We start from the raw sequence: 15,413 nt of genomic DNA on the forward strand, positions 1-15,413 counted from the left end.
CCTGGGAGCAACACTGGGGCAAGGTTCTTTGATACCAGCAGTGAAGTGAGTCTGAGTTTACCCCATGTTCAACCTTATCTCTGGCTGTAGGGCAAACCTGACTCTTCCATTGTCGACTGAGGAGTCCCCTTCTCCGAGGGATAACCTCAGGCATCATCAGGAAGAACTCAAGAAAGGGAACCACCAAATACCTTTCTGGAAGTGGGCAACTTTTCTGGTGATATTAGATGAGAAATGGGATGAGTTTTTCTGATAAGTCTGTTGTACGTTATTACTGTTCTTCCTCTTCTATGTGCAGGAACACATCCCAAAAACGCAAATGTCAAACAGAAGCAACATCACTGAGTTCCTTCTGCTTGCATTCTCAGACACGCGCGAGCTGCAGCTCCTGCACTTCGCACTCTTCCTGGGCATCTACCTGGCTGCCCTCCTGGGCAACGGCCTCATCCTCAGTGCCGTAGCCTGCCACCACCGCCTCCACACCTCCATGTACTTCTTCCTCCTCAACCTCGCCCTCCTCGACGTGGGCTGCATCTCCACCACTCTGCCCAAAGCCATGGCCAATGCCCTCTGGGACAACAGGGCCATCTCCTATCAAGGATGTGCTGCTCAGGTCTTTTTCTTTCTCGTCTTCATATCAGCAGAGTATTATAACCTTACTATCATGGCCTATGACCGCTACGTTGCCATCTGCAAGCCCCTGCACTACGGGAGCCTCCTGGGCACCAGAGCTTGTGCCCAGATGGCAGCAGCTGCCTGGGGCAGTGGCTTTCTCAATGCTGTCCTGCACACGGCCAACACATTTTCCCTTCCCCTCTGCCAAGGCAATGCTGTGGACCAGTTCTTCTGTGAAATCCCCCACATCCTCAAACTCTCCTGCTCAGATTCCTTTCTCAGAGAATTTGGGGCATTTCAGTTTAGTATCTTTTTAGCATTTGGTTGTTTTGTTTTCATTGTGTTGTCCTATGTGCAGATCTTCAGGGCAGTGCTGAAGATGCCCTCTTCTCAGGGCCGGCACAAAGCCTTTTCCACGTGCCTCCCTCACCTGGCTGTGGTCTCCCTCTTCATTAGCACAGGCATATTTTCCTACCTGAAGCCCCCCTCCATTTCCTCTCCATCCCTGGACCTGGTGGTGTCATTTTTATACTCAGTGGTGCCTCCAGCAGTGAACCCCCTCATCTACAGCATGAGGAACCAGGAGCTCAAGAATGCAGTGAGGAATCTGTTTCCATACATTCTTCTTAAGCATCCATTATGTGTTCAGAAAATTTATTTTTAATAATATGCAAACATTTTGATTCACATTATATCATATCATTTTTATCGTTACTAGTGTTATCATAACATTGTCATTAATAAGAATCCCAAGAGAAATAAAAGTGTGTTTGGTAAAATGACATAACATTTTTTAAATTATTTTTCTCTGTTAGTATTTGAACAATATTTCATTTTGTTTTTAATAATCTCATTCTACCTTTCAGAATGTTACATCTTTTGTAAGGTTTGACCACATCATCTATTGTACATATAGAACTGGGCTTCCTTGATAGATAAAACAATATAAACTCAGCAGAAATTCATTGGTCTCAGTATCCTTCTCTTCCCATCTTCTGTCGAGCTGGGGGAGCAGCCCCAGCATCCAGGAGGGGCTCAGGGCCAAGAGCCCAGCTGCCACGGGTAGGAGCAGTGTATTTGGATTAGAACTAGTGCATCTAGGTGACAGTCCTGTCGTCTCTATAGCAGGGCCGGCACAAAGCCTTTTCCACGTGCCTCCCTCACCTGGCCATGGTGTCCGTCTTTCTCAAGCCTGTCATAGTTGCCTGTCTGAAGCCCCTTCCATCTCCTCCCCATCCCTGGATGTGGTGGTGGCAGTTCTGTACTCAGTGGTGCCTCCAGCTGAGCACGTCCTCATCTGCAGCATGAGGAGCCAGGAGCTCAAGGATGCTTTGTGGAAATTGATGGGTAGATGTGTCTTGGATGCAAGAAATTTCTGATCTGCTTCTGCACATGACTTGCAATGTCAATAATTGGAGGAAGAGCCAATATACCTGTTGTGTTTTTTTTTTTTTTTTTTTTTTTTTTGTGGTTGTATTTGTGCATATTCTTATTACATTAATTCAGCTAAAGAACACCCATTCAACTGATATGGATGTACCTGTTGAATATAGCTTATAGACTCTGTGCATGTGAAGCCATGCTCTCTGTGACTTTAAAATTAAGGAAGGAGCTAGCACGTCATTACTCTGAGACCTGTTCTGGCTCTGCAGGGGCAGTGCCCATGTGCAGGGGTGCAGAGGAAAAGAGTCTCATCCCAGTAGCATGGCCAGGGAGCACCAGTGCTTGGAGCATGCAGAGCTGCTCTCTTGCCACTGCCGCCCTGTCCTGCTGAGCCCTGCTGGTGGGGTCAGGCCCGGCTGCTCCTGGAGCTTGGTGCCAGTGCTGCTGTGGGGCTGTGCTGGGACTGCAGGCAGGGACAGGCAGTGGGCACGGCAGTGGCACAGCTGGCCTCCACTGCAGCACTTCCCTCCTAAGGGGGGATCTCCTCCGAGGTGGACTGAGCAGAGCTCAAGTGCTCAGTCTAATGTGAGGAGTCAGAGGAGAGCTCTGCAGCCCCATGGCACACAAAAGCCCCACCAAAGGAGCCTGGTGAGTGACTCCTTGCAGCCCTGGGACAATGGCAGTGACCCCATGAGCTGGGTCTGCCTCCCAGCCTGCCCAGCACAGCCCTGCATAGTGCCCCCATGCCGCGGGCATCACAGCCGCCTCGATTTGCAGAGCAGCACTGCCAGCTGGGGCTGGGGCTAGGAGGGCGCTTCCCCTGAGTGTCTGCTACGCCAGCTTCAGGCTTCTGGACTTGAGTGTGATCTTCACTGTGCACTAGGAGCTGAGAGACCGCCAACAGGCATGGGGCTGGAACATTGCCTGCAAGGTCCCTCCTGCCCTAGCACCTCACAGGACTGGCACAGGTCTGGCTCCTGAGTGTCAGAGAGGCTGGGAGCCCAGCAGGTGTGCCATGAGCTTGGAGGATCACAACCAGATCACTTCTACCTGGGAAGGTCATGGCCCAAAAAGGGGGTGTTTTGTACGTGTGGTATTATAAGCTCACAGAATTTCTAGGTTGGAAGAGACCTCAAGATCATTGAGTCCAACCTCTGACCTAACGCTAACAGTCCCCTCTAAACCATATCCCTAAGCTCTACATCTAAATGTCTTTTAAAGACCTCCAGGGATGGTGACTCCACCACTTCCCTGGGCAGCCTGTTCCAATGCCTCACAACCCTTTCGGTAAAGAAGTTCTTCCTAACATCCAATCTAAACCTCCCCGGGAGCAACTTAAGCCCATTCCACCTCGTCCTGTCACCAGGCACGTGGGAGAACAGACCAACCCCCACCTCGCTACAGCCTCCTTTAAGGTATCTGTAAAGAGCAATAAGGTCGCCCCTGAGCCTCCTTTTCTCCAGGCTGAACAAGCCCAGCTCCCTCAGCCACTCCTCATAGGACTTGTTCTCCAGGCCCCTCACCAGCTTCGTCGCCCTTCCCTGGACCCGCTCAAGCACCTCGATGTCCTTCTTGTAGTGAGGGGCCCAAAACTGAACACAGTACTCGAGGTACGGCCTCACCAGAGCCGAGTACAGGGGGACAATCACCTCCCTAGCCCTGCTGGCCACACTGTTCCTGATACAAGCCAGGATGCTGTTGGCCTTCTTGGCCACCTGAGCACACTGCTGGCTCATATTCAGCTGACTATCAACCATCACTCCCAGGTCCTTCTCTGCCTGGCAGCTCTCCAACCACTCATCTCCCAGCCTGGAGCTCTGCTTGGGGTTATTGCACCCCAGGTGGAGGACCCGGCACTTGGCCTTGTTGAACTTCATGCAGTTGACCTCAGCCCATCAGTGCAGCCTATCCAGATCCTCCTGCAGAGCCTTCCTGCCCTCAAGCAGATCGACACACATTGAGCTTGGTGTCATCTGCAAACTTACTGAGGGTGCACTCAATGCCCTCGTCCAGATAATCGATGAAGTTACTAAAGAGGACCGGCCCCAACACCGAGCCCTGGGGAACGCCACTAGTGACTGGCCTCCAACTGGACTTGACTCAATTTACCACAACTCTTTGGGCCTGGCTATCCAGCCAGTTTCTAACCCAACGAAGCATGTGCCAGTCCAAGTCAAGAGAGTCCAAGTCCAATACAAAACAAATAATTACATATCTAAACCTCCACACATCTGTTCTGCAGTTGGGTGAACTAGGAGCAAAACTGGGGAAATCTCTTTGATATCAGCAGTAAAGTTAATCTGAGACTACCCCATTTTCCTACCATGTTCCTACCATGTTACTACCATGCTACTCCCTCTGGTTGTAGTACGGAAATGATTCTTCCATTGCCACAGAGGAGTCCCCTGCTCCCAGAGGCACTCTCAGGCAGAATCAATGAAAGAGAGCTTCAAAATATCTGCCTGGAAATGGAAAAACTTTTGTTGATTTTAAATGACAATATGGAAAGGGTTTTCCTCAGTTATGTCTGTGGTACACAATCACTGCCTTTCTCTTCCTTGTACAGGACCACATGACTAGAAATAACAGATGTTCAAAGTCAGCTCCATTTCTGAGTTCCTCCTGCTGGCATTCGCAGACACGCGTGAGCTGCAGCTCCTGCACTTCGCGCTCTTCCTGGGCATCTACCTGGCTGCCCTCCTGGGCAATGGCCTCATCCTCAGTGCCGTAGCCTGCGACCACCGCCTCCACACCCCCATGTACTTCTTCCTGCTCAGCCTCGCCCTCCTCGACGTGGGCTGCATCTCCACCACTCTGCCCAAAGCCATGGCCAATGCCCTCTGGGACAACAGGGCCATCTCCTATCAAGGATGTGCTGCACAGGTCTTTTTGTTTGTCTTCTTGATTGCATCAGAATTTTATGTTCTCACCGTCATGGCCTACGACCGCTACGTTGCCATCTGCAAGCCCCTGCACTACGGGAGCCTCCTGGGCAGCAGAGCTTGTGCCCAGATGGCAGCAGCTGCCTGGGGCAGTGGCTTTCTCAATGCTGTCCTGCACACGGCCAACACATTTTCCCTGCCCCTCTGCCAAGGCAATGCTGTGGACCAGTTCTTCTGTGAAATCCCCCAGATCCTCAAGCTCTCTTGCTCAAATACCTACCTCAGGGAAGTTAGAGCACTTGTTTTTAGTGTTTTTTTTGTTAGCATTTTACATGTTTACATGTTAGCATGTAACATTTTGTTAGCATTTGGTTGTTTTGTTTTCATTGTGTTGTCCTATGTGCAGATCTTCAGGGCAGTGCTGAGGATGCCCTCTGAGCAGGGCCGGCACAAGGCCTTTTCCACGTGCCTCCCTCATCTGGCTGTGGTCTCCCTCTTCATTAGCACTGGCATATTTTCCTACCTGAAGCCCCCCTCCGTTTCCTCTCCATCCCTGGACCTGGTCGTTGCACTTCTGTACTCGGTGGTGCCTCCAGCAGTGAACCCCCTCATCTACAGCATGAGGAACCAGGAGCTCAAGAAAGCAGTGAGGAAACTGTTTCCATACATGCTTCTTAAGCATCCATGATGTGTTCAGAAGATGTATTCTTAATAATGTGCAAATATTTTGATTCACATTATATCATATCTTTTTTATCATTACTAGTGTTTTCATAACATTATCATCAATAAGAATCCCAAGAGAAATCAAAGAGTATTTGGGAAAATGACACAATTTTTTACATTATTTTTCTCTGTTAGTATTTGAACAATATTTCATTTTGTTTTTTATAATCTCATTCTTACCATTCAGAATGTTACATCTTTTGTAAGGTTGACCACATCATCTAACATACATACAGAACCAGGCTTCCTTGGTAGATAAAGACAAATAAAGATACCATCAGAATTTCATTGGTCTTAGTATCCTTCTCTTCCCATCTTCTGTCGAGCTGGGGGAGCAGCCCCAGCATCCAGGAGGGGCTCGGGGCCAAGAGCCCAGCTGCCATGGTTAGGAGCAGTGTATTTGGATTAGAACTAGTGTATCTAGGTGACAGTCCTGTCGTCTCCATAGCAGGGCCAGTACAAAGCCTTTTCCAGGTGCCTCCCTCACCTGGCCATGGTGTCCGTCTCCCTCAGGCCTGTCATGGTTGCCTGCCTGAAGCTCCCCCCATCTCCTCCCCATCCCTGGACCTGGTGGAGGCAGTTCTGTACTCAGTGGTCCCTCCAGCAGAGCATGTCCTCATCTGTAGCATGAGGACCCAGGAGCTCAAGCATGCCTTGTGGATATAGATGACTAGATGTGTCTTGGATACAAGAATTTTTTGATCTGCTTCTGCACATGTCTTATAATGCAAATAATTGGATTAATACCAGTATACCTGTTTTGTTTTGTTTTGTTTGTGGTTGTGTTTGTGCATATTCTTATTACATTAATTCAGCTAATGAACACCCATTAAGATGATATGGATGTACCTGTTGAATATAGCTCATAGACTCTGTGCATGTGAAGCCATGCTCTCCATGAATTTAACCTTAAGGAAGTTAAGATTTAACTACCTTTTTTGTCTGACATCCTTCCTCTGAGACCAGGCCTGGCTCTGCAGGGGCAATGCCCGTATGCAGAGGTGCAGAGGAAAAGAGTCCCATCCCAGCAGCACGGCCAGGGAGCACCAGCGTTTGGGTCATGCAGAGCTGCTCTCTTGCCACTGCCGCCCTGTCCTGCTGAGCCCTGCTGGTGGGGTCAGGCCCGGCTGCTCCTATCACTTGGTGCCAGTGCTGCTGTGGGGCTGTGCTGGGACTGCAGGCAGGGACAGGCAGTGGGCACGGCGGTGGCACAGCTGGCCTCCACTGCAGCACTTCCCTCCTAAGGGGGGATCTCCTCCAAGGTGGACTGAGCAGAGCTCAAGTGCTCAATCTGGTGTGAGCAGGCAGAGGAGAGCTTTGCAGCCCCAGGGCACACAAAAGCCCCACCAAAGGAGCCTGGCGAGTGATTCCTTGCAGCCCTGGGGCAATGGCAGTGACCCCATGAGCTGGGTCTGCCTCCCAGCCTGCCCAGCACAGCCCTACAGAGTGCCCCCATGCCCCAGGCACCACAGCCCCCTCCCGCTGCAGAGCAGCACCGCCAAATGGGGCTTGGACTGGGGCTGGGGCTTGGAGGGTGCTTCCCCTGAGTGTCTCCTAGGCCAGCTTCAGGCTTCTGGACTTGAGTGTGATCTTCACTGTGCACAAGGAGCTGAGAGACTGCCAACAGGCATGGGGCTGGAACATTGCCTGCAAGGTCCCTCCTGCCCTAGCACCTCACAGGACTGTCACGGAACTGGCTCCTGTGCATCAGAGAGGCTGGGAGCCCAGCAGGTGTGCCATGAGCTTGGAGGATCACAACCAGATCACTTCCACCTGGGCAGCTCCTGGCCCAAAAAGGGGGTGTTTTGTAGGTGTGGTATTATAAGCTCAGTGGTGCATCAGAAAAACTAAGTCCAGCAGGAAGCAAATGGCTGTTAAATGGCCTGTGAGGTGACTGCTTTTTGAAGTAGCTGACAGGTCACCCTTGACTCCTGGCTGGGATCTGTTCCTTTAGGCTCACATCTGCCAGTGTCCATGGTAGGGCAGCAGAAGGCACTTGCTGTGCATGTAGTTTCTGAGATCGGCTCTTTCTAAGTAGCTGGTAGGCCCCATAGAGGAAGAGGTCTTGGATAGGGGTTGTCATGTCAGAGGTGTCAGCTTTTGCCTGAAGTCATCCTTTAGGACTGCTTTCAGTTTTCTACATAGAGGGGGCCACTGCCTCCAAGACTCTTGGGACAAACTGAACCATGCATGAGGGTTTGGAAAAAGATAGCCTGGGTGCACAGAAACCATTTCATATCCAAACATTGGAGGCAGGAAACAAAATTTTTAGGGTGGTACAAGAGCTGCTGTGCATATTGTGCAGGGTTCACCTACAGCCTTTGTGTTATTTTCCATCCTGACTTAGGTGCCACGTCAGTCTCAAGAAAGGAGTAACCAACAGATATGAGACAGATACTCTGAGATCATGAAAGCCATCAGAAAGCTACCCCTACGAAGATGACTGATATGGGGAAGTCAGGAGAAGCCTGGCCAGGAGAGATGTGAGATTTGAGGGAGGGAAGAGGAGTTTGGCCAGCAGAAATTAATGATATCTGTGAGGTTCGAACATTCAGGCAATGTTGATTCTGCTGTAATGCTGGCTTAAAACAGTCATGTAAAGCCATTCCCCTATTTTAGCCAGTGTCATTAATCCCCAAGCCTAAATGCTACTCCACACCCTGACAGGAATCCACTATTCTTATGCCTGATGTCAAAGTATCCCTTCAAGCTAAAACACAGCCCATAGCCATTTGCCTTTATCTTTAGTCTCTTGCTCACTCTGATCTGATCAGCTGGTGGGCCGCAAGGGGGAGATGGGTGGGAATGCTCTGAGGAGCTCAGCTCTGCCTCAGCATCTCCTGCTCCAGCAGCAGGAATGTGACTGTGGCAGGGACTGTGAGGTCACTTCTGTCTCTGCACTTGATAGGGCAGCAGCAGGAACGTGTCACAGAAAGGGACTGTGAGGTCACTTGTGTCTGGAGGTGGCAGGTCTCCCTTGCCTTCTCCCTGGGAGCTGCACTTTTGGGCTGACATCTGGCAGTGGCCCTGCTAGGCCAGCACAAGGCACCTGCTTGGCATGCTGACTGGGGGATCCCCTCTGCCTCCAGAGCCAGGACGACCCAGGCAGAAAGAAGGCCCCAACATGGGTTGTCCTGTCCCTTCTGCTTGAGTCCATGAGTGGGCAGCAGCAGGCACAAGGCTTGGCTGTGTCTCCACAAGAAGCTGCAAGGCCAGCAGCAGGCCCATGGCTTGGAAGCTGCTGCTGAGGTGACTTGTGTCTGCATGGCTGAGAGGACACAAGGAGCCTGCTGGGTTGGGATGCCTACTTCAGGAGGGGTTTCCACCACAGGGATGCCATACGAGCAGTGGTGCCTTCTCACAAGGAACCAGGCCAGCTTCCTACAGAGCTGCCTTATGAGATATTTGGGTCCATGGCTATGGCTATTGTCTCAGCCACTAAAGCTTTTGAGGAGACAGCTAATCATTAAAGCACCAGAGCCTAATTGACTCCTCATGGGCTCATCAGCAATGCCCCCAGAGAGGTGATTATAATGCCTTGGGCTGGGCCTGTGCTGCTGAGCTGGGCCGGGCTCCTGGAACATGAAAAAAAAAACACATTTCAAAAAGTCCCATGAAGCTGATAGACATCTGTGCCCAGGAGCAGCTCCTCTGCACAGCGCAGTAGGGTTGGGGGCTCTGACTGCAGCTGGCATGCAGAGAGGAGAGAAGGAGAGAGGGCTTGGAGACAGTTTTGAGTGGGAGGATGCTGAGAGCTGCCTGCAGGAGAAACCTGCACAGCCCTTGACAAGGTAAGTGCCTGGCTGCAGGGCCATGCAGCTGCAGGTCCTGGAAGGGTCTCGTGCTGGGTCTTGTTTCTGGGAGTGGGCAATACAGTAGGCTTTGAGAGTCCTGCTGGGCTGCTCTGCAAGGTGAGGAAGTCTGGCAGAAACCCCTTGGAGTACCATAATCTAGCTACTCCTGGTCATATAAAACAGGGATGGCCAAACTCCTAAAGAAACTGCATGGGATGCAGATTGGATATTGGGATACCCCAGCTTGTGAATATCCAGCTCTGTCTGAGGGTTGTCCTCCTGGGCTGCAGGCTGTTCTCCTGCAAGATGCAGCTCTCTCGAGGCATCCCTGTGTTATCCAGGTGCCCCAAGGAGGAGGCAGTTCTGTGTTAAGGTCATGTCCGTGCTGCTGGATGGCTGTCTGTGTGCAGCTGGAGTGAGTCCTCTACACCCCTGGTTAGGAGAGAAGAGCTGAGATCCTGCTCATGCACCTGCAGACAAAGTGAATATTCTGTCCATCTGCACTTCTACTGCAGCTTCTGTGCTCCCAGCTGTCTCAGCTTTCTTCTCAGAGAAATCCCTGACCATGTTCATCATGCTAACCATTACAGGGATAACTACTAGATAACAAAAGAAAATTCTACCTTGCTCAAGCAAGAAAGCTGCAGGAAGGTTCTCCTGCAAAGAGAGAGGTTCAGGCTAGGGCATGCTTTAAGACTTGCAATGGATTTCCTGAGAGAAGTTTGTTATAACGTTTCTCTGCCATCTCATCTTCAGCAGACAACTGTGTCCAGAGTCAGCAAATGCCCAATGTCAGCTCTGTGAGTGAGTTCTTGCTGCTGGCATTCGCAGACACGCGCAAGCTGCAGCTCCTGCACTTCGCGCTCTTCCTGGGCATCTACCTGGCTGCCCTCCTGGGCAACGGCCTCATCCTCAGCGCCGTAGCCTGCCACCACCGCCTGCACACCCCCATGTACTTCTTCCTCCTCAACCTCGCCCTCCTCGACCTGAGCTGCATCTCCACCACTCTGCCCAAAGCCATGGCCAATGCCCTCTGGGACACCAGGGCCATCTCCTATCAAGGCTGTGCTGCACAGGTCTTCTTTTTTGTCTATTTTATTGGAGCAGAGTATTCTCTTCTCACTGTCATGGCCTATGACCGCTACGTTGCCATCTGCAAGCCCCTGCACTACGGGAGCCTCGTGGGCAGCAGAGCTTGTGCCCAGATGGCAGCAGCTGCCTGGGGCAGTGGCTTTCTCAATGCTGTCCTGCACACGGCCAACACATTTTCCCTGCCCCTCTGCCAAGGCAATGCTGTGGACCAGTTCTTCTGTGAAATCCCCCAGATCCTCAAGCTCTCCTGCTCAAATGCCTACCTCAGAGAAGTCTGGGTTCTTGTGCTTAATGTTTCTTTAGTCTTTGGTTGTTTTGTCTTCATAGTGCTGTCCTATGTGCAGATCTTCAGGGCAGTGCTCAGGATGCCCTCTGAGCAGGGCCGGCACAAAGCCTTTTCTATGTGTCTCCCTCACCTGGCCGTAGTCTCTCTGTTTGTCAGCACTGCTGTGTTTGCCAACCTGAAGCCCCCCTCCATTTCCTCGCCATCCCTGGACCTGGTGGTCACACTTCTCTACTCAGTGGTGCCTGCAGCTCTGAACCCCCTCATCTACAGCATGAGGAACCAGGAGCTCAAGGATACAGTGAGGAAAATGTTTCCATACATGCTTCTTAAGCATCCATGATGTGTTCAGAAGATCTATTCTTAATAATATGCAAATATTTTGATTCATATTATATCATACCGTTTTGATCGTTACTAGTGTTATCGTAAGTTTGTCATTAATAGTAATCCTAACAGAAATCAAAGGGTATTTGGGAAAATGATACAACATTTCTTAAGTTATATTTCTTTGTTAGTATTTGAACTACATTTCATTTTGTTTTTAATAATCTCATTCTTAGCATTCTGAATGTTACATCTGATGTAAGGTTTGACCACATCATCTAATGTACATACAGAACCAGGCTTCCTTGGTAGAGAAAGACAATAAAGATGTCTCTGGATTTTCATTGGTCTTAGTATCCTTCTCTTCCCATCTTCTGTCAAGCTGGGGGAGCAGCCCCAGCATCCAGGAGGGGCTCAGGTCCAGGAGCCCAGCTGCCACAGTTAGGAGCAGTGTGTTTGGATTAGACCTTGTGGATCTAGGTGGCAGTCCTGTCGTCTCTATAGCAGCGTGTCGTGGTTCCGCTCTAGTGGGCAGCCAAGCTCCACCACAGCAGCTCTCTCACTCCCCCTCCTCAAAGAAGAATGGGGAGAAAATATGTGAAAAGGGCTCAAAGGTTGAGATAAGGACGAGAAAATCACTCAGTAATTATTGTAACGGTCAAAACAGACTCAGCATAAGAAGATAGTAAGATTTATTGCGCATTACTAACAAGCTAGAGAAGTGAGAAACAAAGGAAAGAAACCAAAAGGACCTTCCACCCCCCAACCACCCTCTTCCACCTCCTCCCCCCAAGCGGCGCAAGGGAACGGGGGAATGGGGGTTATGGTCAGTCTACAGCACTTCTTCTCTGCCGCTCCTTCTCGGTCACTCTCGTCCCCTGTGCTGTGGGGTCCCACCCACGGGATGCAGTCCTTGATGAACTGATCCGGCGTGGGCTTCCCACAGGCAGCAGCTCTTCCAGAACTGCTCCAGATATGGGTCCGTACCACGGGGTCCATCCCACAGGAGAAAACTGCTCCAACATGGCTCCCCTATGGGCAGCAGCTCCTGCCAGGTCACCTGCTCCTGCGTGGGCTCCTCTCCACGGGCTACAGGTCCGGCCCGGATTCTGCTCCGGCAGGGGTCTTCCACAGGCGGCAGCCTCCGTCGGTGCAGGGCCACCTGCTCCACCGTGGTCTCCTCCACGCGCTGCAGCGTGGAACCCTGCTCCACCGTGGTACTCCATGGGCTGCAGGGGGACATCCTGCTTCACCATGGTCCTCACCACAGTCTGCAGGCGACTTCTGCTCCGGTGCCTGGAGCACCTCTCCCCATCCTTCTACACTGACCTTGGTGCCTGCAAGGCCGTTCCTCACTCCTCTCACTCTCCCGGCTGCTGTGTGGCGCTGCGTTTTTTTCCCTGTCTTAAATATGCTCTCACAGAGGCGCAAAACAACATCGCTTATTGGCTCAGCTCTGGAAACCAGTGGGGCCCTTCCCAAACATGGGGCAGCTTCTAGATCCTTCTCACAGAAACCACCCTTATGGTCCCCTGCTACCAAAACCTTGCCACATAAACCCACTACAGAGAGCCTTCATGGTGTAGTTGAGGAGGAAGATTTCAAAGAGCATCTAATAAAAATCTTTTTTCATTTTAAAGGCTGAATTTTGTTGTGTTTCAGTTTAGAGCATCATTCTCCGATAGGTATTGGTCTACGGTTTCTCCTTTGGAGCCCTGCATAGGTAGGAAAAGGTGTTTTTTCCTATTTAAAAACTAAGAACAGGAAAACACACTGGAATTTCCAAGAAAACACAGTTCAAATTCCTAATTTGGTTGCCTCCAGTAATGTTTACGTTCCCTAAAGGATGGCTACGTACACAATGTATTTTAAAATTTTTAATAGGAAATTTAAAATAATAGTGTTAATATCCATCCATATCATATTAATTCAATGATAAATGATGAGGGTCTTACTAAGGAAAACGTTAGACAGACTGCTGAGAGATGGGTGAGCTTGAACTCACTGAAACTCCAAGCAGCAACTGGGTTGGTGAGAGCGGTCTGAATGGTCAAAGAGTAAGGGGAGGGCAAACCAGGGGAAAGATGGGAAGTCCAGGTCCAGAGAGGCAGCTGGAAAGGGGTCATTCAGCAGGGTCTGTGTAATCAAAATGAGTTTTGTGCCTGAAAGATGAGGGAGGGAGCACACCATGATAGAAAAGCGAGGACAATGCAAGTACAGGTGAACACCAGTATTTCTTCTCCTGGGATGAATATGCATCCTGAACAATCACATTTCATGATAGAAATTACACTTCACATGAGACATTTTATGGAAGGGATGGAATCTTTTGAGCTGATGTGCTGTTGTTTTATTAATTAAGTACTACATAAATTACTGGGTAATTACTGTGTGTCCTGGCACTGCAGAGCTCCCATCAGCCCATGCATCCTTTGGCTTAACTTTACCGTGACAATCCACTCACTGCCCACCCAACACAAGGCACACAGTGTCCCAGGAGAACCCTTAGGATATTCTGGTGGCTCGCAATACCTCCTTGATGCCACCAGTCCTGTCACTTGTCAATCCCAAGAAGCTGCTTCTTGACGGGTCAGGGTCTCCAGGGGCAATGGGCATCCACCAGTGACGACTCAGTCCAGCCCTGACTCCTCATGCCCCTGTGTCCAGGTGGCACCCAAGTACAATACCGAGGCCTTGAGCCTGGTATTCCCTGATTGTCTTCTTCACTCCAGATTGGGAAGAAGAGCCCTGAGCACTGAGCAACTTCGTTTTATGAACAAGATGCCACAACAGAGTACAGGTGTCATTTAGGGATAAACACATTCAGAGAAAGCCTCTGGGTCACACATGATGTGGTGAAAACTAACACAAAACGGAACATTCAGAATGCTAAGAATTGCATTATTAAAAACAAAACAAAGATATTTAAAATATTAACAGAGAAAAATAATTAAAAATATACTATATCATCTTCCCAAATACCCTTTTATTTCTGTTAGGATTATTATGAATGATAATGTTATGATAGCACTAGTAAAGATAAAAATGAAATAACATAATATGAATCAAAATTCTACATTATTAGAAATACATCTTCTGAACACATTACTGATGCTTAAGAAGCATGTATTGAAACAGTTTCCTCACTGCATCCTTCACCTCTTGGTTCCTCATGCTGTAGATGAGAGGGTTCAGTGCTGGAGGCACCACCGAGTACAGAAGTGCGACCCCCAGGTCCAAGGATGGAGAGGAAATGGAGGGGGGCTTCAGGTAGGCAAATATGGCAGTACTGACAAACAGGGAGACGATGGTTAGGTGAGGGAGGCACGTGGAAAAGGCTTTGTGCTGGCCCTGCTCAGAGGGCATCCTCAGCACTGCCCTGAAGATCTGCACATAGGACAGCACAATGAAAACAAAACATCCAAAAAACAAAGAAACAGTAAACACAAGTGCCCCAACTTCCCTGAGGTAGTCATCTGAGCAGGAGAGCTTGAGGATGTGGGGGATCTCACAGAAGAACTGGTCCATAACAATGCCTTGGCAGAAGGGCAGGGAAAATGTGTTGGCCGTGTGCAGGGCAGCATTGAGAAAGCCACTGCCCCAGGCAGCTGCTGCCATCTGGACACAAGCTCTGCTGCCCAGGAGGCTCCCGTAGTGCAGGGGCTTGCAGATGGCAACGTAGCGGTCATAGGCCATGGTAGTTAGAATTGAATACTCTGAACCAAAGAAGAAGACAAAAAAGAGAACTTGAGCAGCACAGCCTTGATAGGAGATGGCCCTGTTCTCCCAGAGGGCATTGACCATGGCTTTGGGCAGAGTGGTGGAGATGCAGCCCAGGTCAAGGAGGGCGAGGTTGAGGAGGAAGAAGTACATTGGGGTGTGGAGGCGGTGGTCGCAGGCTACGGCGCTGAGGATGAGGCCGTTGCCCAGGAGGGCAGCCAGGTAGATGCCCAGGAAGAGCGCAAAGTGCAGGAGCTGCAGCTCGCGCGTGTCTGCGAATGCCAGCAGGAGGAACTCACTCACTGAGCTGATGTTGGGCATTTCCTTGTTCTGGGCATGGGGTCCTGCCCAAGGAACAGAAAGGCAGTGATTATTAACATTAGAATTATCTAAGGAAAAGGATTTCCATTTCTCATTTAAGCCTCACAAAATGCTTGCTCACTTCCATGAAGATATTTGGCAGATTCCTTTCTTGCATTTGGATTGATGCTGGCTTAGGCTGTGCTTTGGAGCAGAGGACTCTGCTATAGGCAATGCAGGAGTCAGTCCTGTCCTACACCAATAGGTAAATAACATAGGAAGACTTGTATC

At 50.1% G+C, this 15,413-nt stretch overlaps 3 protein-coding genes across 3 annotated transcripts; 2 read left to right on the plus strand and 1 right to left on the minus strand.

Moving 5' to 3' along the window:
* Positions 1-319: 319 nt before the first annotated feature.
* LOC311216117 (olfactory receptor 14A16-like) lies at positions 320-1,547 on the plus strand (the record flags this gene model as incomplete). The annotated part of the gene is made up of 2 exons (XM_084297662.1): positions 320-1,213; positions 1,482-1,547. 2 exons carry the CDS (start codon positions 320-322, stop codon positions 1,545-1,547), a joined length of 960 nt encoding a protein of 319 aa, XP_084153788.1.
* Positions 1,548-4,587: 3,040 nt separating this feature from the next.
* Positions 4,588-11,118, plus strand: LOC311216118 (uncharacterized protein; the record flags this gene model as incomplete). The annotated part of the gene is made up of 3 exons (XM_084297663.1): positions 4,588-5,537; positions 9,811-9,815; positions 10,157-11,118. 3 exons carry the CDS (start codon positions 4,588-4,590, stop codon positions 11,116-11,118), a joined length of 1,917 nt encoding a protein of 638 aa, XP_084153789.1.
* A 3,089-nt stretch (positions 11,119-14,207) lies between these two features.
* On the minus strand, positions 14,208-15,143 carry LOC311216119 (olfactory receptor 14C36-like; the record flags this gene model as incomplete). Its single annotated transcript, XM_084297664.1, has 1 exon — positions 14,208-15,143. One exon carries the CDS (start codon positions 15,141-15,143, stop codon positions 14,208-14,210), a length of 936 nt encoding a protein of 311 aa, XP_084153790.1.
* Positions 15,144-15,413: the final 270 nt, after the last annotated feature.

Source organism: Netta rufina (genome assembly GCF_964035555.1).
Source record: "Netta rufina genome assembly, chromosome: 18".
Lineage (NCBI taxonomy): Eukaryota > Metazoa > Chordata > Aves > Anseriformes > Anatidae > Netta > Netta rufina.